At 28.8% G+C, this 24,436-nt stretch overlaps 1 protein-coding gene across 2 annotated transcripts; it reads right to left on the bottom strand.

Annotated features, from left to right (window-relative positions):
- Positions 1–434: 434 nt before the first annotated feature.
- On the bottom strand, positions 435–23,900 carry LOC117173045. 2 transcript variants are annotated; one of them, XM_033361415.1, is made up of 5 exons: positions 23,779–23,900; positions 5,202–5,865; positions 4,274–4,729; positions 2,494–2,757; positions 435–886 (listed from the first exon to the last, which is right to left on the bottom strand). In XM_033361415.1, the coding sequence occupies exons 2-5, from the start codon at positions 5,816–5,818 to the stop codon at positions 715–717; spliced, it is 1,509 nt and encodes a 502-aa protein (XP_033217306.1). In that variant the 5' UTR covers positions 5,819–5,865; positions 23,779–23,900; the 3' UTR covers positions 435–714. The 2 variants fall into 2 exon arrangements, with proteins under 2 accessions (XP_033217306.1, XP_033217307.1); XM_033361416.1 differs by lacking the exon at positions 23,779–23,900 and adding an exon at positions 21,383–21,529.
- Between the last annotated feature and the right edge of the window lie 536 nt (positions 23,901–24,436).

The following is a 24,436-nucleotide window of genomic DNA, read 5'->3' on the forward strand; positions in this document are numbered from 1 at the left end:
CTCTCATGAGACCAATGTTTATTAAGACTTATCCTTAGTTACTGTAGATCAACGCTTATTCTAGTTATGTTTGCCGAACTTAAAGAACCTTGTTTCCAGTTTTAAATTATTTTTGAATTATTTTAAACTCCAAAATATTTCTTCAACTTTCCTGAAGTTTTTCTAAAATATTATAATCTTTTGAATCGAGTTTTCAATTTAAAAGTCCAAATTTCATCTTAAATTATTTTAAATCTTTTCAAAATTTAAATTATTTTTGATTCATTTCATAAATTCCAAATATCTTTTGAAATAATTCATTTCTTCTGACAAAATTTCAAATAGTGCAATTTAAAAAAAAATGGTTTTAATATCTTCTAAATTATTTTTCGACATATCATGTAACGAGATTGATTGATTTCAGTTTATTCAACAAGCAATATTTACACAAGAATTAACAAACATTAAAAATTTTTTCTATTATTTCTATCACTTCGCTTTCCAAAAATACATAAAATATAATATCACTTCAAGTTTGCTGAAAACAATTATTAATATGTATCTCTATCACAGGCAATAGCACCAAAAACTCGTAAAATACAATTCTTTTTTTAAAATATTTTAGTTTGGAAATGATATATTTATATTACAGCAATGTAATATTTATCTCATCCCCATCTTGTTATAAACAACCTTATATCGACCCAAAAACATAATTTGGTAAAAATATTATAATTAAGGACTAAATTTTATTGACGATCCTCTTTGTAAGCTTTCTTCAGATTTTTTTTGTAATTCCTTGTGTTTTTCAGGACTAAAGTTCAAAGCCATTTCAAAAGCTGCATCAAGTTTGCTGTTCATTAACGACATCATACCAGGCAATCGACTCGTATAACAAAAAAAAGTCCTATAAAAATTGATAATCAATTTATTTTATGTTTATTCGTATAAAATACAAAATAGGTGAACGTTCTAAAGAAATATTTAAACTCGGCACTCAGTTATACCTGTCTTTATCTTTTTAATTGAGAATAAACTGAAAATTGAAAAGATTTTAACACGTTTCCTTAGATTGTTGTTTCTCACTATGATATGCGCTAAAAACACATAGGACTAAATTTTTAAAGCACAAAAAACCTGTAGAATTATTCCTACTAGAAGACTTTGCAAGTAATAGTTTACGAGAAGTTAATTTGTTAATTAGGGGTAGCCAATTTTTTTGAAAAGAAAAATATACTATCCAGTTGTTTATATATGCTACAAGACAAATTAGGTTGAGAGTGAAATTATACTTTTAGTGAAAAGTTTTTTTGCAACTCACAAAATAAACAAATTGTATAAACAATTTTTGTTCATCAATTAAAATTTGAAATTAGTATTTATTCGCGAAAAGTCACATCTTGATTAAAGGCTTTTTTTTGAATATTAACTTCACTGCTATGTCTATTCATTTACTTTATCAATTTAAAATTCATATCAATTTTAAATTCATGGCAATTTTTCGTTACGAAATTTCATTCTAATAATGAATTACAACGGCTTCTGTTCAAAAACATGTTTTTATACAACCAATAAGTTACAAATAAATTACTTAAAACAATTTTATAAAATTTTTGAATTAAGTAGGTTTTATTTAAAGCTCTCATGTCCTACAAGTAATTCGTTAATTATAACAAAAAAATGATCGAATTTGTTAAGGTACTGCAATATTTCTATTTAACATTTTTTTAATATATACATTTTTTATCAATTTTTAATTTATTATGATTTTTCCTTACCAAATACAATTCCAATATTAAATCGCAACAATATTTTAAAAAATTCTATCATAATTTGTTTCGCTTCTACAAAATTGTTAATTAACATTTTTAGCAAAATATATTTTTCTAACTAATCTTTTTTAACTGGAAGATTCGGAAAAATACAATTGTCATCCTACTTCCTCAATGGTTATACCCAAGTTTTTTCACATTTTTCTGACAATTGTAAGTATAAGAACAAAATTATTGTTTGTAACAATTTGTTATTCGAAATGTAAATAAATTTGCTTATATCAGCACATTGTATTTTCCCATAGTACGCTTATTGGTCAGATGATTGTTTATAATTAATTTCAAATAAAAATTTAATTACTTTCAATTACTCTCTTTCCGGATTTAGCAAGAGAAATTTGATCGGAGAATTTTTTATAACAATAAAAATGCATTAAGTCGCAGACTTCTCCGAAAAAAGGCTATCGTTAATTAACAAATAAATTTCTCATAAACTATCAGTTTAAAAAAGTTCTATTTCGGGCCATTTTAGAGGAATTATTATGCTCTAATAATCGTGTATTATGTTCTATTTACGTACATCCTAACCAGAAGCAAGAATCCAAAGAAATGTGTTTAAAAATCTTTATGATTCCAGCCTTCTTTGAGTTAATTTGACTGAACTGTAGGTCATTTTTTGTCTAGGTAATTTTAATTTTTATCCATTATTATTTTATTTATATTGTTTAGATCATATACATACTTCAACATTTTATGCCTGATCCAAGCCCCATAAGATAAAGTTGAATACAATCTTGGCGTGTTCAGATTAAGTAACTCGGACAGATATAAGATAGACGATTCATAAGTGGACCCAGGCAAATAATAGTTAGTGCCTTCCACAACACACCTCATCATATGCTCACATTCAGGTGTCAATTCTCTGAAATTAGGTTTTGCCCAAAGTTCCAGAATATCTCTGCATCGTTGTCTTACATCATTCAAGGATCCTCGACAAAGATTAAAACTGTCAAAAATAAGGAAGAATCTTAAATATTGTTGAAAAGTGAAAATGGAAAGAAAGGAGAGCGATTGTAAGAAATGAAGAATGAGGGAAGAGCAGGATGTTGAAAGAAGGAGGAGGAAAAAAGAAGAAGGTCGAAAGAAGAAAAGGAAGGTGGAAAGTAAGAGGAGAACATTAAAAGAAGGAGTAGATATAAAGTTGGAGAAGGTGGAAAGTCGAAGTAGAACGTGAAAGGAAGAAGCAGACAGTGGTAAAAATAAGGAGAAGGTGCAAAGAAGAGGAAGGTGAAATGAAGGAGGAGAATGTGGAAGGACTAAGGAGAAGTTGGGAAAAGGGCGAGAATGTGCAAAAGACAAGTAGGAGAAACATAAATTGAAAAAGTGGCAAGAAAAAGTGGAAGTAGTGAAGGAAACGAAAGATAGGAAATGAGAGGGGAAATTGAGGAAAATTAAACAAACAGTCAATAGGAAGAGGGTGGAAAGGAGTAGGAGAAGATAAGAAGAAGAATTACAAGGTTGAAAGTCGTAGAAGAAGTTAAAAAGTCCAGGAAAAAATTGAAAAGTAGAATCGGAAGAAGGAAAGGCAAAGGTAAAAAGAATAAGTTGAAAAGAAGGAGTGGATGGAAAGAAGAACTGTGTTGTGGAAAGAAGAAGAAGGAGGTAGAAAGAAAGAGAATGAGAAAATAAAAAGAAGGATTAGAAGGTTAAAAGTCGAAGGAGGAAGTGAAAGAAAAGGGTAAAAAGCAGAAGGTTGAAAGTCGAAGAATAAAGTAAAGGTGAAAACAATAAGGTAAAGGTGGTAAGAGGAAGGAGAAGTTGGAAAGATGAAGTAGATGGACAGAATAAGTAGGTACAAAGTAGAAGCAGGAAATAACAAGAAGAAATGCAAGTTTGAAATTTGAAAAAAGATAAACATCCAAAGAGAAGCTGAAAAGTAGAATCGGGAGAATGGGGAGAAGGAAAGGAAAAGGTGGAAAGATGAAGAAGTTGAAAAGAAGGTGTAGATAGTAAGAAGGAGTAGATGGAAAGCAGGTTGAAAGTCAAAAAAGAAGGTGAACAGTGCAAGGAGAAGATGTAAAGTACAATAGATTAGAGGAAAGAAAAATGTTATAAGAAGAAAGAGAAGTTCGGAACAAGGAGTTGTTTGACAGAAGAGGAAGGTACAAAGTAGAAGGAGGAGATCAAAATAAGAATTAGGAGGATGAAAGTCGAAAAAGCATGTTAACAGTCCAAGGAGAAGGGGGAAAATAGAATGCAGAGAAGAGAACAAAAAGGTTGAAAGAAGAAGGAGAAGTTAGAAAAAAAGAGTAGTTGGAAAGAAGGTTGAAAGTCGAAAAATAAGATGTACATTTTAAGGAGAAAGTGGAAAGTAGAGTTGGGAGAAGGAATGTAAAATCTGGAAAGAATAAGGGGAATCTAGAAAGAGGGAGAAAATGGAAAGTATGAACAGAGGGAGAGGGAGAGGGATGGGAGAGGGGGAGGGAGAAGGAGAAGGGTGAAAAATGAAATCATAAACCTACTCATCATCCATTCCAAGAAGATATCCCAGTCCCCGCCAAAGGTGACAAAAAGCCTCTAAATCTTCCTCAGTTGCATAATGAGCACCAAATGATTTAGGGTACAAAATCATTAATCCTACAAATCCAAATTGGGTAGCCACCATTTCTCCCTGATGTAATCCTTTGGGTCTCGTACCTTTAAAATCAGGATTTCGAAAAACAATATAAGGACACTGTCCGGGGACAGGTGCAAGACAAGCTGATTGAAAATCTTCTAGAAGAATATCCCTTGTAGGACAATATAGATTCTTAATTTTAGCCTCTTCATCTATATCCTCATTTTTGGTTTTTTCCAATCTCTTTCGAATGTTTGTATGCATTTTCCTGACTGCTTGAATGTCATTGTAAGCTGATGTATCCTTCTTCCAAGGATCCTCTAGGTTCCAATTTCTTACACGCGTATTTGTTGATAGGTATCTTGAAAGAAAAATATAATCATAAATATATGTCTTTCTCCTTTCTGCATTTAGTCACACTTCATTTGTCATTTCTCTGTGTCCTTTTCTCCCTTTTCAACCTTTGCTAACTTCTTTTGTATCAAAACTATCTTAATTTCTCTAATTTTAATTTTCCCGCTCCTAACTCTTTTATCGCTTTCCTTTATCTCATTGAGACCTTGCCAAGTTTTCCCCTTCTTTATTTAATAATTCATTTCTTAATCCTTCATTTTCCTTCCCACTTTTCTTTCTTCCGCCTACCATCCTACCCTTTTTCTTCTATTTGCATCCATTCTCTATTTCTCTACTCCTTCTACATTCTTACCTTCTCTTTTTTACCTTCATCTTGCTTCTTTTTATACATCTTTTTCTCAGTTCTCCACTTTTACCCTCCTCTTGCTAACTTTTTCGCTCCGCCTGATCTAAAGTATAAAACTTAAGCAAAATCTCACCTTTTAAAGGCCGTATAAGGCGTACTTGACTTCCCAGTGATAATCAAAGGTTTTAATGCATCCTCAAACGAAAATAAAACAAAAAGTGACAACATCTGCGAATACGCCAATCCAAATGCATAATCCCTACCAAATTTTTGTCCCCTTTTAAATTTCTCCATGTCTAACCAATCCGGTCTTTCTTCAGGTGATCTTCCACAATCTCCATCAAAAGCAATTCCAATCATTAAATCTGCTAGACTATCGGGTGTATCTGGTAACTGCATCTTTAGATTATTGTACAACCAATCTTTTTTCTCTCTTTTGGACCAACTCTGAAAATTTTCGGGATATTCGCTTTTGCTTAACCATTTTTTTAACTTGGCATCTAAATAGTTCTCCTGTTTCTCGGAAGATTCCAAATTAAGATTAATTTCATCAAGGTTTGATGTTTTGTTACTTCCTCTGCTTTCCTGAATTTTCTCTCCCTTTTCAATTTCATTGTTTAATTTTCCTGAATCTGCGGTAAAACCATTTTCATTATTACTGTCTTTTATTAGTTTTGCTTCTTGGAAATTTTTGGTTTTTGTTGGAAAATTTCGAATTTCGAGAATACGGGGAGAAATTTGGTCCTTCATTTTTACAGGATCTTAGAGATTTTTTTATTGTTTTGTAGTCTTTTTACCTAAAATAGAAAAAAATAAATTGAAATAGAGATAATAAGAGACAAAAGGTGAAGAAAGAATGAAGAATTGCAAAATTTAATTGTACTTAATAATTCTCTAATTATGCTTGAATAAGAATCAGGATTAAAAGAAGAAGGAGTGGGGAAAATAGAAAATTTAAAGAAGTATACAAATTGAAAATTAAAATAAAAGTTGATAGATGATGGTTTTGAGTCGAGAAAGGAAAAAAAGAAATGAAAATGGGAAGAAGTAGAAAGAAAAGAGTATAGAGTATTCAAGAAATAGTCCAAAGTTTTTAAGGAGATAGGAGAAGAAAAATGGAAATTAAGGCTAATAAGGGAAGAACGATAAGGAAGGTAATAAACGAAGTCTGTTTTGAAAACAGGAGTGAAAGATTCTATTTTTAGTTGGAAAAGGATTGAAATAAGATTGGAAGGAAAAAACGATTGAAGATAGGAAAATAAAGAGGAATAAAAATGAGAAAGAAAGTGTTTAAAGTAGGGGAAAGAAGAAGGGGTGGAAAAAAGTCAAGGATTAATGAAGTAGATAAATTGGGAATTAAGTCTAAAGACTTGGGAATAAAAAAAATCAATGAAAATTGTGAAAAGTATTGAAAAAGGGTGTGAACTCCACAATGAATACTTCAATGTTCTAAAAGAGACAGGAAAAGAAATACCTTCAAAACTGGAATTAGACGACAGGAAATTAGAACCCAGATAGTTAGAAGAAAAGAGAGAAATATAGAGTAATGAATTGAAAAAAAAGCAGAGAGAGGAAAATAGAAGCAAGGGGAAATTAGGAACAAGTATGTCAGTCAAAAAGAAAGAATTCCTAAAAGGGGGAGAAAAAACTACGGATGAAAGAGTAGAGGAAATAAAAAATAAGAGTTGGAAGAAAAGTAGAAAATATAAGAGTATGAATGATATAAATGGTAGAGGAATGTTAAAATGAAAAAAAAATATAAATGTAAGAAAGAAAAGAAGTTTATATTAGTATAGGATTCTGAAAAAAGATATAAATAAAGGTGCATTTCCTACAACAGGAAGGTATCGGTTTCAAGAAAGGAATAAGGAAAAATTTAGATATTGTTCTCTAAGGTAAACTAAACGAAAACCAAAAATGTTGATATTTGATGTAGAAGAGAATTTTATAATAATGAAAAATCAAAAGAAATGAAGAGAAAAATGTAGGGGCGGAGTAAAGTGAAAGATTAAAGAAGAAGTAGATAAATTAGAAATTAAGGTCAAGGGTGCTGGAGAACAACAAAGAGCCAAGAATGGAAAAAGAAGAAATGGAAATAGTAAAAAGTTGAGAAGGGAAGGGTATAAGGTCCAAAAGAAGTAACCCAAAGTGGTAAGAAGTGTTAAGAGAAGTATCATGGAAAAAGGGGAAGAAGGGTTTGTAAGGAAGGAAAGAAATGAAGTAAGTTTGAATGGAGAAAACCAATGCAAAAGCGATAAAGTAGTGAATAAGAAAGGATATAACATTCACAAATATAGAAAAATAAGAGAAAAATATTGAATTATAAATTGAAGGAAGGGGAAAAGTATAAAAAAGAGGAACTTCAGGTTTGGAAAGAGAGGTAGAGGAAAGTCTGTACGCGAAAAAGGACTAATCAAATGAGGAGAAAATCTTGGATGAACGGATAATAGAAAATAAAAGTGGAAGAGAAGTAGAAAATAAATAAGTTGGAGTAATAAAATAGGATAAAAGATTGTAAAAAAATATAAAAGAAAAAAAGGTAAGAGAAGAAGGAAGCAAAGAAGGAAAAAAACTGAGTGAAAATATGCAAATATAACGGAAGATGAAAATTTTATCTTTCATAAAGAAAAAAGAGTTTCAAAGAAAGAAGGAGGACCATTGGAAGTAGTAATGAAAAAATAAAATGAAAGAAAAGTGAAAAAATGAAAATTTGGATAAATTGGGAGTCAAGATAAAAGGTGATAGAGGGCCATAAAGAGTCCAAATGAAAAAAAAACATTGCAAAAATAGTGGAAAGTAGAGAAAAATAGTATGAACTTTAAAAGGAATAATCCGAATTGGTAAAAGAGATGAGAGAAATAAAATGTGAGGGAGAAGCGAAGCATTTTTAAGGAAGAATAGAAACGAAGTAAGTTTTAATGAAAAACTGTAAAAAAGAGAGTAAGAATTTAGAAGAGAGAATAAGGAAGGATATGAAATGAACAATGTAAAAAAAATAATCTTCAAGAAACTGGAATGAGACGAAAGGCAAGTATAATAGATAAAATAATAAGGGACGCGAGAAATATAGAATGAAGTATTAACGGAAAAGGAAAAGTAGAAAGAGAAAACAGAATAATTAAAGTTTAGAGAAAAGGAGGAACAGGAAAGGAAGTGAGTGAGAAAGAAGTGCCCAAAGGGGAAGAAAACATCATAATAAAAGTAGGAAAAGGAATAAGAAAATTAGAAAAATAATTAAGGTATCAGAGGAAAGAAGTTTATGTGAAGACAGGAATCTGGAAAGGAAAACATATGATGAACAGAGATTTCCTTCAGGGGTAAAGAAAAGACTTTCAAAAAGGAATGAGAAAAAATAGAGGAAGGGAATAAATTTAAGAATCAAAGAAGTCGAAAACTTGGGACTATACAGATGCAAGAATGAAAAAAGTGGAAATAGGGATATTAAAAAGTAAAGGAGAAAGGTACATGGTATAAAAAGAATAGTCAAAAGTGGCAAAAGAGGTAGGAGAAGAAGAATGTATATTAAAGAAGAAGAATTTGTGAGAAAGGAATATCTGTTTATTTTATATCCGTTCTTATTATCTATAAGAAAGGATAGAAAATGAACATATTTATCAAAGATAAGATATTAAGAAAGTGGGATAATATGAAGAAAAAAACTAGCATTCTGAAAGTAAGAAGGAAACAGGGAGATATAGAATGATGAATTGAAGGAAGGGAAAAAGTGGAAAATTTAAGTGTCGGAAAGAAGAGGAAGAGAAAAGTCAGTGGGAGAGAAAGTAGTAATAAAATAAGAAACATGAAAAAAAAAATTTGTAAATCATGGAAAAATAAAGAAGGTAGGAGAGGAAGGAATTTCAAGTAAGGGCAGGGTTTTTGAGGAAGGAGGGAGGCTAAGGAAAGTAGTAATGAAAGAGTATAATGGAAGAAAACTGAAGGATTAATGAAGAAGTTGACATTTTGGGAATTAAAATAAAAGATTATAGAGGACGAAAAAGAATGCAGAATAGAAAAAGAGGTAATTGGAATAGTGATAAGTAGAAGGAAAGGGAGTGTAAGGTGCAGTAGGAATAATATTAAGTTGTAAAATAGGTGGGAGAAGGAAAATATAAAGAAGAAAAGAAGTATTTGCATGGTATTAAATAATGGAAGTAAGTTTAAATAGAAATGCTATAAAAAAAACAGGGAAATTTAAGTAGTAAGAGAAGAAACAGGAAATCAATAAAAGAGAATAGATTCCTTAACGGAGGAGGAAAAGGGGTGAACGAAAGGATGGTAGAAAAAGAAAAGGAAAAATAGTAAAGAGAGGCATAAAATTACTATGGTAGAGTGATAAAAGATAAAAAATAAGGAAAATAATGATCCTTGATAAAAAATAAAGTTTTAAAGTAAGGAGAAGGGCCAAGGGAACTAGTAAGGAAATTTTATCATGGAAGAAAAGTGAAGGATTGCAGAAGAAATAGTTAACTTGAAAATTGAGATAAACGTGTATACAGGACCATAAAGAGTCAAGGATGAGAAAAGAGACAATCAAAATAGTGAAAATTAGGAAGACAAGGGGTATAAGATCCAATAGGAATAATGTCAAAATTGTAAAATAAGTAGAAGAAGGAAATCTCACAGAAGAGAAGAAGGATTTGCCTGGAAGGAAACAGAGGAAGTAAGTTTCAACGAAACAGGAATAAAAACAACAGAAAATTTTAAGTGATCAGAAAAAGAAGAAGATATTTAGTAAAAAGAAAGGGTTCCTCAAAGAAGGAGAAAAAATCGTAAATGAAAGAGTAATGGAAAAATGAAAAGGAAGATGGGAATAAAAGTATAAAATGTATAAGTTAGCCTGGTGAAGGAGGGAAGAAGACTGTAAATAATAGACAAATAAAAAAGTTAAAAGAGGAAAGAAGTTTAAATGGAGACAGTAAAGATGAAGACCAATGGAAGAAGTAATGAAATGGAATATGAGGGAAGAAAAGTGAAGGATTAGAGAAGAAATAGACAAATTAAGAATTAAGATAAAAGGTTATAAAGGACCATAAAAAATCAAGAATGAGAAAATGAAATTAGTGAAAATTAGGAGGAAGTGGGGTATAAGGTCTAATAGGAATAATGTAAAAATTGAAAAATAAGTGAGAAGGAAAACGGACAGAAAAGAAAGAGGATTTTTATGAAAGGAAATAAAGAAATTAAATTTGCATGAAACAATAATGAAAACAACAGGAAATTGGAAGGGATGGGAAAAAGAAGAGGAAAGTCAATAAAAGGAAAAGGATTCCACAAAAGAGAAGAAAAAGTGACGAATAAAAGTATAAAATAAAAGGAAGAGGAAAAATGGGGAAGAGAAGAAGAAAATGAATAAGTTAGAGTTATCAATGAGAGAAAAGGAATGTGGAAATTATAAAAATATGAAAGGCAAGAGAGGAAGGAAGTTTAAATGAGGACAGGAAATAATAAGAGAAAATGAAGAGAAATAAACGTAAAATTATTCTGCAAGAAAGAGATTATGGCAAAAATATGTTGTAAGAGTCCTGGCTTTTTTCTGATAATGTGACGGATTGCTAAATTGATTTCTGTATGTTCTAAATCATTACGTTTGCGGTTGCAATTGCAACTGATTGTGAGAAATAATCAGCATGTCCTCGCCACGATTTTAAACGCATAAAACCATGAGCGAATTAAAATTACTATTATTTTCTATTGTAGTCGACCATGTTGAGCAACCAGTCTGTTGTAAAACTCTGATTCTAACTTTTAAGTCTTGTGAAAATTTTAATGCAATCATGCGGTCGTTGAATAAATAATAATTTTAAAAAAATTGAATACGACTTTTTTCAAATGATGAAAATAAAAAATTTATGATAGCACCCGTGGCATTGATTTGATTTATCGTTCATTTATAAGTTATTATTTCAAATTTTTAAAGCGATTATTATAAATATCACATTTCTTGGTGAATATTATTATTTTTTTTTCTTATTAAAAATACTTTTTTACGAACTTTTCTTTGGAACAAATAAATCTTACAGGCATTAAATTAAATTTATTTTTCATTTTGAATAGTGAATTTATTTTTTGATCGGATCAAAATTTCTTCAATCGATTTTTAATTCATTTCAAAAGCTTGGACTTTAAAACATTCAATTTAATTATAAAATTAAAATTCTCAATTTTTAAATTTGTAGTCTGAACATTTTATATTTTGAGATATTCTAATTAAAAAATCTTTAATTTCAAATTATTCAATTTCGAACATTTTTATTAATATTATAAATTATTCAAGTCTAATTATTTTTCAATCGATTCGAAATATTGTTCTTTTTTGAAATTTTTTCCTAGCCTGAAATTGTTTGATTTGAAACATTTTTAATTCAAAATCATTTAACACATATTTTTAAAAATTATATTCGCTTTCGTTTCGAAACTATTAATTATTGATACGAAAATTTGTAAAACTTTATATTTAAAGTTTAATAATGGATTCTTAAATCTTCCGAGTTGTATTTTTTGTGAAAGACAGTTTGCAATTATTTAAACAAATAAAATCGCTTGCTCTTTTTCATACGAAAAATGAAGAAAGTTCTAGTTTTTTTGAATATTTTACAATATTTCACTCACGAATCAGTATTTTCTTACCTCAGAGAAATCGTTTTGGAAGAATAACTGATAATAATGTAACTAAAAAGAATGAAATAAAAAATTATTATTGTTAAAAAATAGTGTGAGTTGAAATTTTAACTAGATAAAATCACTTTTCGAATAAAAATATACATTTTTGCTCTAAAATTATTAAAATTAAAATTAATTATAAATTTTGAAAAAAAAAGTTTAACTATAAACCCTGTAAACCAAAGAAGTAAATTTTTCAACCTTATACATGAATCTTGACCCAAAATAAATTAATTTTCAAACAAAAAGTTGCGTTTTTTACTAACAAGGATGAAATCGCAAAAACAAAAAATAATTTCCTACCAGAAAAGACTAAATTTTAATCCAAATTAATTAATTGTTAACCAATTAGTTGAAATTTCTAGCAGAAGAGATCAATTTTAAATTAAAAATGTACTTTTTCAACCAAGGAGATGAATTTTCTACTAAAAATAATCTTTCTTTTAAATAATACATTTCTTACAAAGCAGTTTGAATTTAAACGAAAAAATCTTTAACCAGAACAGATTAATTTTCAATCAAATTTGCGTTTTTTTCGAAAAGGGATGAATGCTTAAAAATAATTTTCTACCAGTAAAGACGAGTAAACAACCAAATAGTTAAAATTTCAATGAAAAAAGATCAATTTTTCAAATAAAAATATACATATTAAACAAAAATGAAATAGTTATATGCTTAGTTCAAAAATTAATTTTCAATAAAAAAAACTCCACCACAAACGACGAATGTTGTAAACAAATAATTGAATCGTCAACCAAAACAAGTTAAGTTTCAACCAAAAAATTGCGTTTTCCCCCAAAAAGGATGAATTTTTAACAAAAAATAATATAATAATTTTCCACAAAAATGGAATAGTTAGATTTTTAGGTTTAAAAATTAATTTTTTTAATAAATATTTGAATCATCAACCAAAACAAATTAAGCTTCAACCAAAGAATTGCATTTTTTATCAAAAAGAATGCATTTTCAGCAATAAAAAATAATTTTCTACCAAAAAAGATTCATTTTCAACATAAAAAAATCAATTTTTAACCAAGTATGTTAAACTTTTAATTAAAGAAATGAAAAATGAAATAATTAAATTTTTAGTTCAAAAATTAATTTTGTATCAAAAAACTAATTTTCAAACAAAAAGTTTAAGTTCCTATCAAAAAGGTACACATTTTCAAGAAAATAGATGAATTTCTAAGAAAGATAAATTTGCAACAAAAAATATAATTGTTTAATTTTAAATTAGAGAAATTAGTGTTTGAACAACATAATATAAATCTTCAACGAAATTGCTAAATTTTCATCCAAAGGAATAAATTTCGATCAAAAATGGAATAGTTGAACTTTCTGTTAAAAAAATTAATTTTCAACCAAAGAAATGAAATTTCATCCAAGGAGCTAATGAACTACCCAAAAAAGATCAATTTTGAACAAAATATAGATGAATTTTTAACTAAAAAGGTAAATTTTCAACAACAAAAGTAAAATGACAGAATTTTAATTTAGAGAAATAAATTTTTCAGCCAAATAAAATAAATTTTCAACGAAATAGTTACATTTGCAACCAAGCTGATTGATTTTCCGCAAAGAAGACTAAATGCCCATTAAAAAGTGTTGATAAAAATTGTAATAGTGAAATTTTTAGTTAAGAAATAGTTTTCAATTATTTATATCATTCAAATTGAATTTACTAGAATTTCCTTGCTATAATAAGGAAACTTTTGCAAACCATATATGGTTTACAGAAGTTTTCTGATTTGATATTTATATCATTCATATTGAATTTACTGGAATTTTCTCGCTATAATAAAAAAACTTCTTTAAACCATGTCTGGTTTACAGAAGTTTTCTGATTTGCGATTTGGGTCTTTCATATTGAAATTAGTGGAATTTTCTTGTTATAATGAAGAAACTTCTGTAAGCCACCCGTGCAGACATTTTGGTGGGGCGCCAGTCAGGCCCCAATCGGGAAACACGTGGCCCCGATAGGGTAATCTGTCTAGCGTTAGACCGTAAATGAAACGTCTTACTTTACAAGGCCCAGATCTGGGCATGCAAAATGGGGGCCCGGTCTGGCCCAGATATAGCCCCTTCAATTTTTTTCTGTAATTCGTAAAATTTAAAAAGTATTTTTAGTAATATTTTGTTCAGATTTTGTGTATTACAAAACTTCAGTTTTTCATTATTCTACATTATTAAACTGTTTGTGTTCCTTGAATTAATCGTTAAGAGTTTGCATTTCGGAGAAAACTATTATGTTTTAAAAAACAATGTTCAAATTCAGATCTATTACACACACACAAACACCTTCATAAATGAATTTCAATAATAAATATTTTTAAATCTTTTTGATATTATTTTGGAATGTCTTTTGTTTGACTGGCGCACACAGGGCACGTGGAATGAAATTCTAAAAGTGAGGTTATCTTCGAATAAATATTAAAATCATTTAATCTATAATGTTACTAATTCGGAAATTTATATTTTTTGTATAAAGTAATGTTTTCAAGTCATGTGAACCTAGTGGGCACAAAATTTGGCGACGTCTTTACGACATCGTTACGACATGTTTACGACAACTTTACGACATCCTATGTCCATGTCGTTTCGGTGTCTTTGCGATATCGTAAAGACATTGTCAGATCATACGACACATTTACGATACCGTAAAGATACCTTAATAACATGGGCATAGGACGTCGTCAAGTTGTCGTAAAGATGCCGTAACGATGTCGTAAAGACGTCGCTAAATTTTGTGCCCAATGGGAATGCATAGGAAGTTGACGAACAACTTTAGGAATGGAAATGATTTTCTTGCAAATTGAGAGGAACAAATGAATTCGGACGTGCCCAATCTAAAACGTCACTAATTTCGCAATTTATGACATTCGACCTTGACAATATAAATATCTGAAGAATCTTTTAAAAATATTCCAAAATCAGGTAAAAATTATTATATCTTTTAAAAATACATATGGTCGTTATAATTTTATAATTTTTTCATACAATTTAAGTTGAACTGCTAAAAAGGTTGAAGTATTTCTGTGATTTTTCATACTTATCGTATACTTTCTCGAAAACTATGAGTCGTAGGGTATAAACATATTAAACATAAAATGTGTGTTATTAAAGATCTAAAACTTTTATTGACAACTTTTTTGTAAATTTTTATTATTGACTGAAATAAACGGAAAAACATTAAATTTTCATAGGTTTTTGGGGGTTTGACCTTGAAAATAAAATTTGCGGGTATTTTCACCATCATATTCGTTATCAGCGCATTAAAATACATGGATATAGGAAGTTTCGAATGAATCGAGGGTAACCCAGTGGGCACAAAGTTTGCCGACGTCTTTACGACAACGTTACGACATCTTTACAACAACTTTACGACATCCTATGTCCATGTCGTTAAGGTGTATTCACGATATCGTAAATAAGTCGTATAATCTGACGATGTCTTTACGATTTCGCAAAGACACCGAAACGGCATGGACATAGGCTGTCGTAAAGATGTCGTAAATATGTCGTAACGATGTCGTAAAGACGTCACCAAATTTTGTGCCCACTGGGAAGCTCTTTTAGTAAGTTTATTCTCGTCTTATTGCGGATATAAGACATCTCACTAACAATTCTATGCTTCCGAACTCGCAATGTACTTTTTGCTTTTGGCATTTTATTTTCGATGTAAACAAAACAATATCACGATCACAACAGAAAACTTGACATAATCTTGTCTAACCTAACCCGACCCATCGTGGTTCCGACGCGAGCCACACCATCTACCCCCTTGCGGCCACAAGTGGAAGATCCGATCAAGTCCAAACTGAGAAAAAGATCTTTTTAATTCAAGCAAAAAGATTTGATTGAATAAATATTTTTAATTAAACACACCTTCTTTATCTCAATTAATAAAACATTTGTGTAATTTCAATATGTGAAAGATATTTAAACTTATTGAATAAAAGAAATTATTTGTTTCATTCAAATAAATGATCTCATGAAGCCAAAGAATAATTTTGTCTAAACGTCTTATACATAAATTAAAGAATGTATTTTTTTTATTCGAACAAATAATAGTTCTTTGTGCATCCGCTTCAGTTTCGGGGCGCTGCAGCGTCACTTAGTTTTAGGCAGTCAAAATGGTGGTTGTATTCATCCCTGTGTATCTCTCCATATTTCAGATTTTAACTTGAACCCGCAACTGTCCTAAGTTGATTAGTCTCAAAAATCTCCAGCGCGACGCTAGTTGTCCCATCACTTCCTGTTTTTACATAGAAAGCAATGGGACTAAATCACTTTTTTAATTTTTTAGTCAACAAAATGTTATTTTCATGCAAAAAAATTCTTGAAATTAAAACAATGCTACTCATTTAACATTTCAAAATACTTTTCCAATAATTTTTTATGAATACCAAAGACAAAATATGATTCATATGGTCGAACAATACCCAGTGGGCTCAAATATTGCGACGTCTTTACGACATAGTTACGACATATTTATGACATCCTTACGACATCCTATGTCCATGTCGTTTCGATGTCTTTGCGATATCGTAAAGACATCTTCAGATCATGTGACTTATTCACGATATCGCATACACACCTTAACGACATGGACATAGGATGTCGTAAGGTTGTCGTAAGGATGTCGTAACGATGTCGTAAGATCGTCGCCAAACTTTTATGCCCACTGGGTGATGCTGGCAAAATGTAATATATCTTAGATATGAATTTGAATGAAAAGTAAAATATGATTCTCAAAGTTTAGTGTCGAAAACAAATTAACAATATTCTTAATAAAATGCAAAAAAAATCCTGGAGAAAAATTTGAATAGTACTAAGTTTAAACTTACCATGTGAAAATATGAATATATAATGCATATAATGTATTTCTAATTAAATTGAACTAAATTTACATTAGAAACCATTTTATTTAATAATCAGTGAAAAATAAAATAATAAATTTCTTTGATTGCTCTCTTCCATCATTATATCCTTTTAAGTATTTTAAACAAAGATGTTAAAACATTGATTATATTTACATCTTGGACGTTTTATAAAATTATAATTTATATTTTTTCATCTGAAAAATAGTTTTTTTTGCAACAATTTGAATTATTGAATAAACTAGTTTTGATGGTCTTCAGATATTTTTATGTTATATGTTCCTGAATAAAAATTTAATTCAATTTCAATTACATTTTTTTCATTATATTCAATAGCGTAAGTACTCGCTAAACCCTCAAATATTAAGTTTAAGCTTCTATACTATTAAAACTTTTTTCACAAAACTATTTACACATTTTATTGATATAAATATTATCTACTGAATTTTCAGATATAAAAAGAATTATACTTAACTTTTTATTCAAATTAAAATCTAATATTCCACTTCACCAAGTTTATTGGGTGACGTTTTAATTCATGTTTTCCATTAGCATTTATATCCATCGTTTAGAAAATTGTTTTGAAATATAAAATGAGTAACATTCTTTTCATTTCAATATTTTTTTTTACCAAAATAACATTTTATTTATTAAAAAGTAAAATGGTCTACTCCCATTGATTACAATGCAAAAACAGAGAGTGATGGGGCAACGAGCGCCGCGCTGAGGATATTAGGAACTAACCAACTTAGGACACTAAGGGATCGCCATTTTGTTTTCAGATGCACAGGACTGGTTGAATCGTTGAATGTGTCAGCATGTTTGTTCGCGGAGTGTGTACGCAGTAATGTAAAGGCTGTACCTAAGCGGAGCCTTGGAAATTTGCAAGTTACATTGGGCGAGCTAGTAAGGGGTTAGCTTTCAACCAATTCCAGACAGTCGTCAGTTTTATTTCTAAGTAACTTCAGACATATTTGTAAGATGTTTGAGAAAATCGCTGGAAACCTGGGACCTACCCAGCGATTTAATTGCAATCTTAAGGCCATGTGATGAGTGGGTCCCGTGACCAGATTCCTACCTTACCGCCACTTTTTTTATTTCCTAACTTATATTCACACGAAACGTCACATGGAGTTGAAAATTTGGGATACTAAACAAGAAGCACTAAGATTGGTGGTTCTGGTCCTAAATTTGTATAATTATGAAAAAAAGTTTTTTGTTGTAAATATTTTATTTTTTTAATATTTTTTTTACAATTATTAAAGTTTAGGGCCAGACCCATCTTTCTTATTGCTTATTATTTATTATCCCAAATTTTTCAACTCGATGTGGAGCTTCGTGTGAAAATAAGTTGGGAAATAAAGAATGGTGGCGTTAAGGTAGGAATCTTGTCACGTGACCCACTCGTCACATGGCCTTAAAGAAAGTTGTTTCTTGTTATATTCTTGACACTATTAAAAAGATTTAAGGCTTTATTTCGAGCTACAAGATGTGTATAGCGAAAAACATGGGTTATTAAAAACAAATTCCTTTTTTAAATCAAAATGAAAATTTATTTAAATCGAACAAAATCTGCAATTAATTTAACAGAAAAAACGTTTCGCTTAAACAAGAGTGATTTTTTAATTGTATCATGTATATTGCATTTACTGGTTAAGATAATAATAATAATAATAATAATAATAATAACAATAAATATACATATATGATTTACAGAAGTGTTTCGATTTAAAATTGATGTATTGCATATTGAATTTAAAGGCATGTGATACTTAAAGTTTCCCCGGCTTTTTTTTCACAAAAATGAAAATTTTAAGAAACTGAATTCGGACATGCTATAAAATATCATAATGGACGTCCCCGGACTCTTTTTTGAGGGATAATAACAAAATTATTGTGCTAAATAAAAAATGTATGCATATGCATTATTTTGAGGTTACGTCGTTTTTCATCTCTGCCTTTCCGATAATCTGGAAATTATTTATGAAATAAACTTTTTTGATTGCCTGCAAATAAGGTTAGTTCCGGAAGATTAGTTACTATGTTTATTAGTAAGTTCAAAGTTTTCGTCCAAAAATATTGTATAGTTTGGAAGTAACGCTCAGGTGAATTGTAACACACATAACCTCGAAATATACACGCACGTTGTTAGCAATATCAAAAACTTTTTGATACAAAAAAACAGAAAGAAGTGTGCGGGGACGTCCTAAGTTGGTTAGTTCCGAATATCTTCAACGCGGCGCTAGTTGTCCTATCACTACCTGTTTTTGCATTGTAAGCAATGGGAGCAGGCCACTTTTCAAAAATTTTTTAATAAACAAAACTTTATTTTCGTAAAAAAAAAAATTTTAATGAAAAGAATGTTACACATTTTATATTTCAAAACAATTTTCCAAACGATGTATATAAATGCTAATGGAAAACATGAATTAAAACGTCACCAAATATACTGGGTAAAGTGGAATATTAGATTTTAATTTGAATATAAAGTTAAATATATTTCTTTTTATATCTGAAAATGTAGTAAATAATATTTATATCAATAAAATGTGTAAATAGTTTTGTGAAAAAAGTTTTAATAGTATAGATTATAGAAGCTTAAACTTAATATTTGAGGGTTTAGCGAGTACTTACCTTATTGAATATAATGAAAAAAATGTAATTGAAATTGAATTAAATTTTTATTCCTGAACATATAGCATAAAAATATGTGAAGAACATTAAAAAAAGTTTATTTAATAATTCAACTTGTTGATCAAAAAACTATTTTTCAGAGGAATAAATATAAATTATAATTTTATAAAACGTCCAAGAAGTAAATATAATCAATGTTTTAACATCTTTATTTTAAAGACTTAAAAGGATATAATGATAAAAGAGAGCAACTAAAGAAATTTTATTTTTTATTTTTCACTGATTATTAAATAAAATGGTTTCAAATGTAAATTTAGTTCAATTTAATTAGAAATACATTATATGCATTATATAATCATATATTCACATGGTAAGTTTAAACTTAGTACTATTCAAATTTTATCTCCGGGTTTTTTACATTCCATTAACAATATTGTAAATTTGTTTTCGACAATAAACTTTAAGAATCATATTTTACTTTTTATTCAAATCCAAATCTAAGATATATTCCACTTTGCCAGGATTATTGTACGACCATATAAATCATATTTTGTCTTTAGCATTCATAGAAAATGATTGGAAAAGTATTTTGAAATGTTAAATGAGTAACATTGTTTTAATTTCAAGAATTTTTTTGCATGGAAATAACATTTTGTTTACTAAAAAATTAAAAAATTGATTTAGTCCCATTACTTTCTATGTAAAAGCAGGGAGTGATGGGACAACTAGCGCCGCGCTGGAGATATTAGGAACTAATCAACCTAGGACAGTTGCGGGATCATGTTAAAATCTGAAATATGGACAAGTGCACAGGGCTGAATAATACCCAGGCGGAAAAATTATATATAGTTTATATATAGTGTGAAGTTTTATATAGAATATTCATTTGTTTTATACAAAAAATGTATAAAACAAATGAATATTACATATAATACTTCAAACTATATATAAACTATATATAATATTTCCGCCTGGGTAACGAAACTTTTATAAACTATATATGGTTCACAAAAGTTATCTTATTTGAGATTTGTGTCATTCTTATTGGATTTCGTGGAATCTTCTTGATATAAAAAGGAAACTTCTTTCAAACATGTATGTTTTATAGAAGTTTTCTTATTTGCGATTTATGTCTTTCAAAATAAATTTAATGGAATTTTCTTGCTATAATAAGAAAACTTCTGTAAACCATATATGGTTGAGAGAAGTTTTCTGATTTGATATTTGTATCATTTATATTGAATTTACTGGAACTTTCTCTTTACAATAATAATACTAATGAAATACGATTCTGTTTGAGATTCTTGTAATTCATATTGAACTTCCTGGAATTTTCTCGCTATCAGAAAGAAACTTCTATAAACCATATATGGTTTACAGAAATTTAGTTATTTGATGTTTATATAATTCGTATTAAATTTACTAGAATTTCCTCACTATAATAAGGAAACTTTTGTAAATCATATATGGTTAAAGATGTTGTCTGATTTGATATTTGTATGATTTATATTGAATTAACTGGAATTTGCTGGTTAAAATATTACTAATAATAACAATAATAATAAAATAGGTTCTGATCTGAGATTTGTATCATTCCCAGTGGACACAAAATTTGGCGACGTCATTACGACATCGTTACGACAACTTTACGACATCCTATGTCCATGTCATTTCGGTGTCTTTGCGATATCGTAAAGACATCGTTAGATCATACCACTTATTTACGATATCGTAAAGACGCCTTAACGACATAGACATAGGATGTCGTAAAGTTGTCGTAAAGTTGTCGTAAATATGTCGTAACGATGTCGCAAAGACGTCGCCAAACTTTGTGCTCACTGGTTTCATATTGAACTTGCTAGAATTTACTCGCCATAATAAGAAAACTTTGTCATCTATATACGGTTCATAGAAGTTTTCTGATTTAAGATTTGTGTCATTCATATTAAATTTACTGAAATTTTCTCGCTATGATAAAGAAACTTCTGTAAATAATCAACGTTTTTAAATTATATCAGATTTTCTATAAAATGTAAAACAAAATGTTAAAAAATAAATCAATTTTATTTTTTAAAAAGGGGAATTATTGCAATCGTTGCGTGCACAATGTTCTAGTTAAATTGAAAAACGTAAAACTCACATGACTCTTTGAAGAAACTAATTTTCAGAATTGGACGATTCTTGCGAGAATTTTTGATATTTGCAGAAAACTATTATTAAATTGAATGAAAGAAAAATTGGAAAAAATTCGAGAAGTAATTATAATAAAGCTCATTGCAAAAGCTCAAGGCTCACATGACTGGTTTCGTTTTAGAACACATGTTTAGAGTGTTCCGATTCCTTTTGGCATTGATCGACGCATTCGCGCAAGTTAGGCGCATGCGCTTTTAACGCTTGCAAGAAAAATTAAACAAAAATTTCATTTATTTAAAAAATACTGCATCATTTCAAAATCTAAAATTCAAAATTTTTTCGTTTCCATTTTAGAATTTTCATCTTTCTATTTCTATTCTTAAGTACCTTAAATATTAACTTTAAACACTTTTCCATTTTCACACATTTTTTTCGATTAATAAGTTATACAAAATTGAGGAAATATTATAAAATATATACGTTTATTTAAACAAAAACATATTTTGTTGGGACCCATAAAAAATCCCGAAAAATTTAATTTACCACATTGTTAAATTCTCAGAAATTTTGTTTATTATTATCTTAAGTCCTCTTATAATTCTTAAACAGCTTCAAAATTTCATTTCGAAATACGGATCCAATTAGTCGTATTTCAAAATATTCTAAATTGTCCGTTTGGACAGTTTCAATTGTTTGAGGCTTTTCTTTCGATCACTGAAGTTAAGCAGCGCTTCGCTCGGTTTTACTCGGATGGGAGTCGTCGTACTTTAACTGCCTTTTTACTATCGAACAATTTTTGAAAATCGTAAAAATTAGAACTGATTTAAAAATATTTTTTTTTATTTAGTCGCGTACAAAAACATTTGAATTTGATGATTGAACAACTTTTACTACTACACTGTTTTTTGTTTATTTTTTATAAACCAATACTTGTGTTTTAGAAACATATTTGTTTAAAAAATAGGAGTCAAGCACTTGCAACTTCATGGATTTTTTTTGAAAACCACTAATCGCCTTTTTAACAAAAACATTTAACTTTTAACAAACAATTTCAATTTTTAAGCAAATAGTAAAATTTGCAACTTTTGAAGATGAATTGCAACAAAATTAATTAAAAACCTAAAATTTACAACCAAATAGTTAAACTTCTAAGTAAAATAACATTTATTTTGAACAAAGGATTTTAACCAAAAAAGATGAGTTTTTAAAAAACCTTTTTTATTCAAATGAGAAAAAAAATTCAACCAAATTGTTGACAAAACAGTCGAATTTTACAAAAAAAGTTTTAATAATAAAAACAATTTTATAAAGCAGTTGAATTTTCAAATCTAGAATTTGAATTTTTTACCAAACAGTTAATTTTCAACAAAATACATAATTGAATTTTCTACCCTACAAGAAAAAATTTAATTATAAAAACCGTTAAATTTAAACGAAAAAAGTTGACTTCAACAAACAGTTGCATTTTAAATTTAAGAAGTTAAAGTTTCAACGAAAAATTTGAATTTTTCAACAAACCATTTCTTCTTAAATATAAAAAATATTATTGAACATACCAAGATGAATAAAAAAAATTATTGTCAACGAAACATTTACAACCAAATAATTAAACTGTCAACAAAAAATTAAATAAGAACATTTACAGTTAAAAAATTAGTTTTCATTCGAAAACTCGAATTTTCCACACACAAAAAAGAATTTTCAACAAAATAGTTGAATTCTCAACCAAAATAGATTAATTTTTGATCAAAAAGTTCTATTTAAAAAAAATACAAACCCATTACCGAAAATGATGCATTTTTTATTCAAGAGCAAAAGAAGTGTCAACCAAATTTTTGAATTTATCAAGGCAAAAATGTGAATTTTCAATCAAAAAATTCATTCTCAGAAAATAGTTCCATTTTCATCCAAAAAATGTATTTTCAACCAAGAATCTTAATTGTCTGACAAGAAAAAAAATTGTTCAACAAAATGCATAAAAAGTAAAAAACGCGAATTTTTAATAAAATAATTAAATTTTTAAAGAAACCATTTTCAACTGATATCAACCATCTTCCACCAGAAAGATAAATCTTTAACGAAGTCGTTCAACTTTTAAGCAAGTAGTTTAATTTTCAACAACAACAAAATAAATTTTCTACCTAAAATAGAAAAGTTTAATTTTCAGTTCAGAAAAATTTAATTTTTAACAGAGAAGGTTTTCAAACCAAAAAGACAAAATTTTCACACAAAAAATTAATTTTAAATCAAAAGCATGATTTTTCAACAAAGCACTTTTTTCTGCCCAAAAAGATAAATATTTAACAACATACATGAATGAGAAAATAAAACAGTTCAAATTTGATATTAAGTTAATTTAAAAAAAAAAATCTTAAAAAAATAGTTGAAAACTATTTGAATTACCTGCGTAAATTACTCCGAAATATCTGGATTACCCTTTATTATCCTGGATTGCAAGTGGATTACGGCGGATATAAACTGGATTATTCTAGATGAGAACTAGATTACTTGGATTACCTGAAATACTGCAAAATCCCTCGATTACAAAGATTTTATTCTGGATTACGGTGAATTACAAATGGATTAAGGTGGATTTGAACTGTATTACTCTAGATAAGAGCTAGATTACTTGAATTATCCGAAATACTGCTAATTGTCTGGGTTACAAATTTTTTCTCTGGATAATGATGGATTAAAAATGGATTACTCTAGATTATAACTAGATTACCTTAGTTATCTGAAATACTGCGAATTATCTGTATTACAAATATTTTGCTCTGGATTACGATGGATTACAAATGTATTACGCTGGATTTGAACTGGATTACTCTATATTAGAACTAGATTACTTGAATTAACTGAAATACTGTAAATTCCATGGATTACATAAATTTTACTATGGATTATTATGGATTACAAATGGATTACACTGTACTTGAACTGGAATACTCTATATCAGAACTAGATTATTACCTATGAACTGAGGTTTAGCCAGATTGTACCTGTATAGAACTGAATAACTCCAGATTAGAACTGGATTACAAGTGGATTACTTTCGATT

Source organism: Belonocnema kinseyi, chromosome 5 (assembly GCF_010883055.1).
Source record: "Belonocnema kinseyi isolate 2016_QV_RU_SX_M_011 chromosome 5, B_treatae_v1, whole genome shotgun sequence".
NCBI classification, from domain to species: Eukaryota; Metazoa; Arthropoda; class Insecta; order Hymenoptera; family Cynipidae; genus Belonocnema; species Belonocnema kinseyi.

Coding starts and splice junctions, on each gene's coding strand:
- LOC117173045 (XM_033361415.1), bottom strand. CDS start 5,818: ATGAAGGACCAAATTTCTCCCCGTATTCTCGAAATTCGAAATTTTCCA. Junction 2,758..4,273: donor CTTCTTGGAATGGATGATGA/GTAGGTTTATGA, acceptor TATTTTTGACAG/TTTTAATCTTTGTCGAGGAT. Junction 887..2,493: donor ATCAGGCATAAAATGTTGAA/GTATGTATATGA, acceptor CAATTTTTATAG/GACTTTTTTTTGTTATACGA.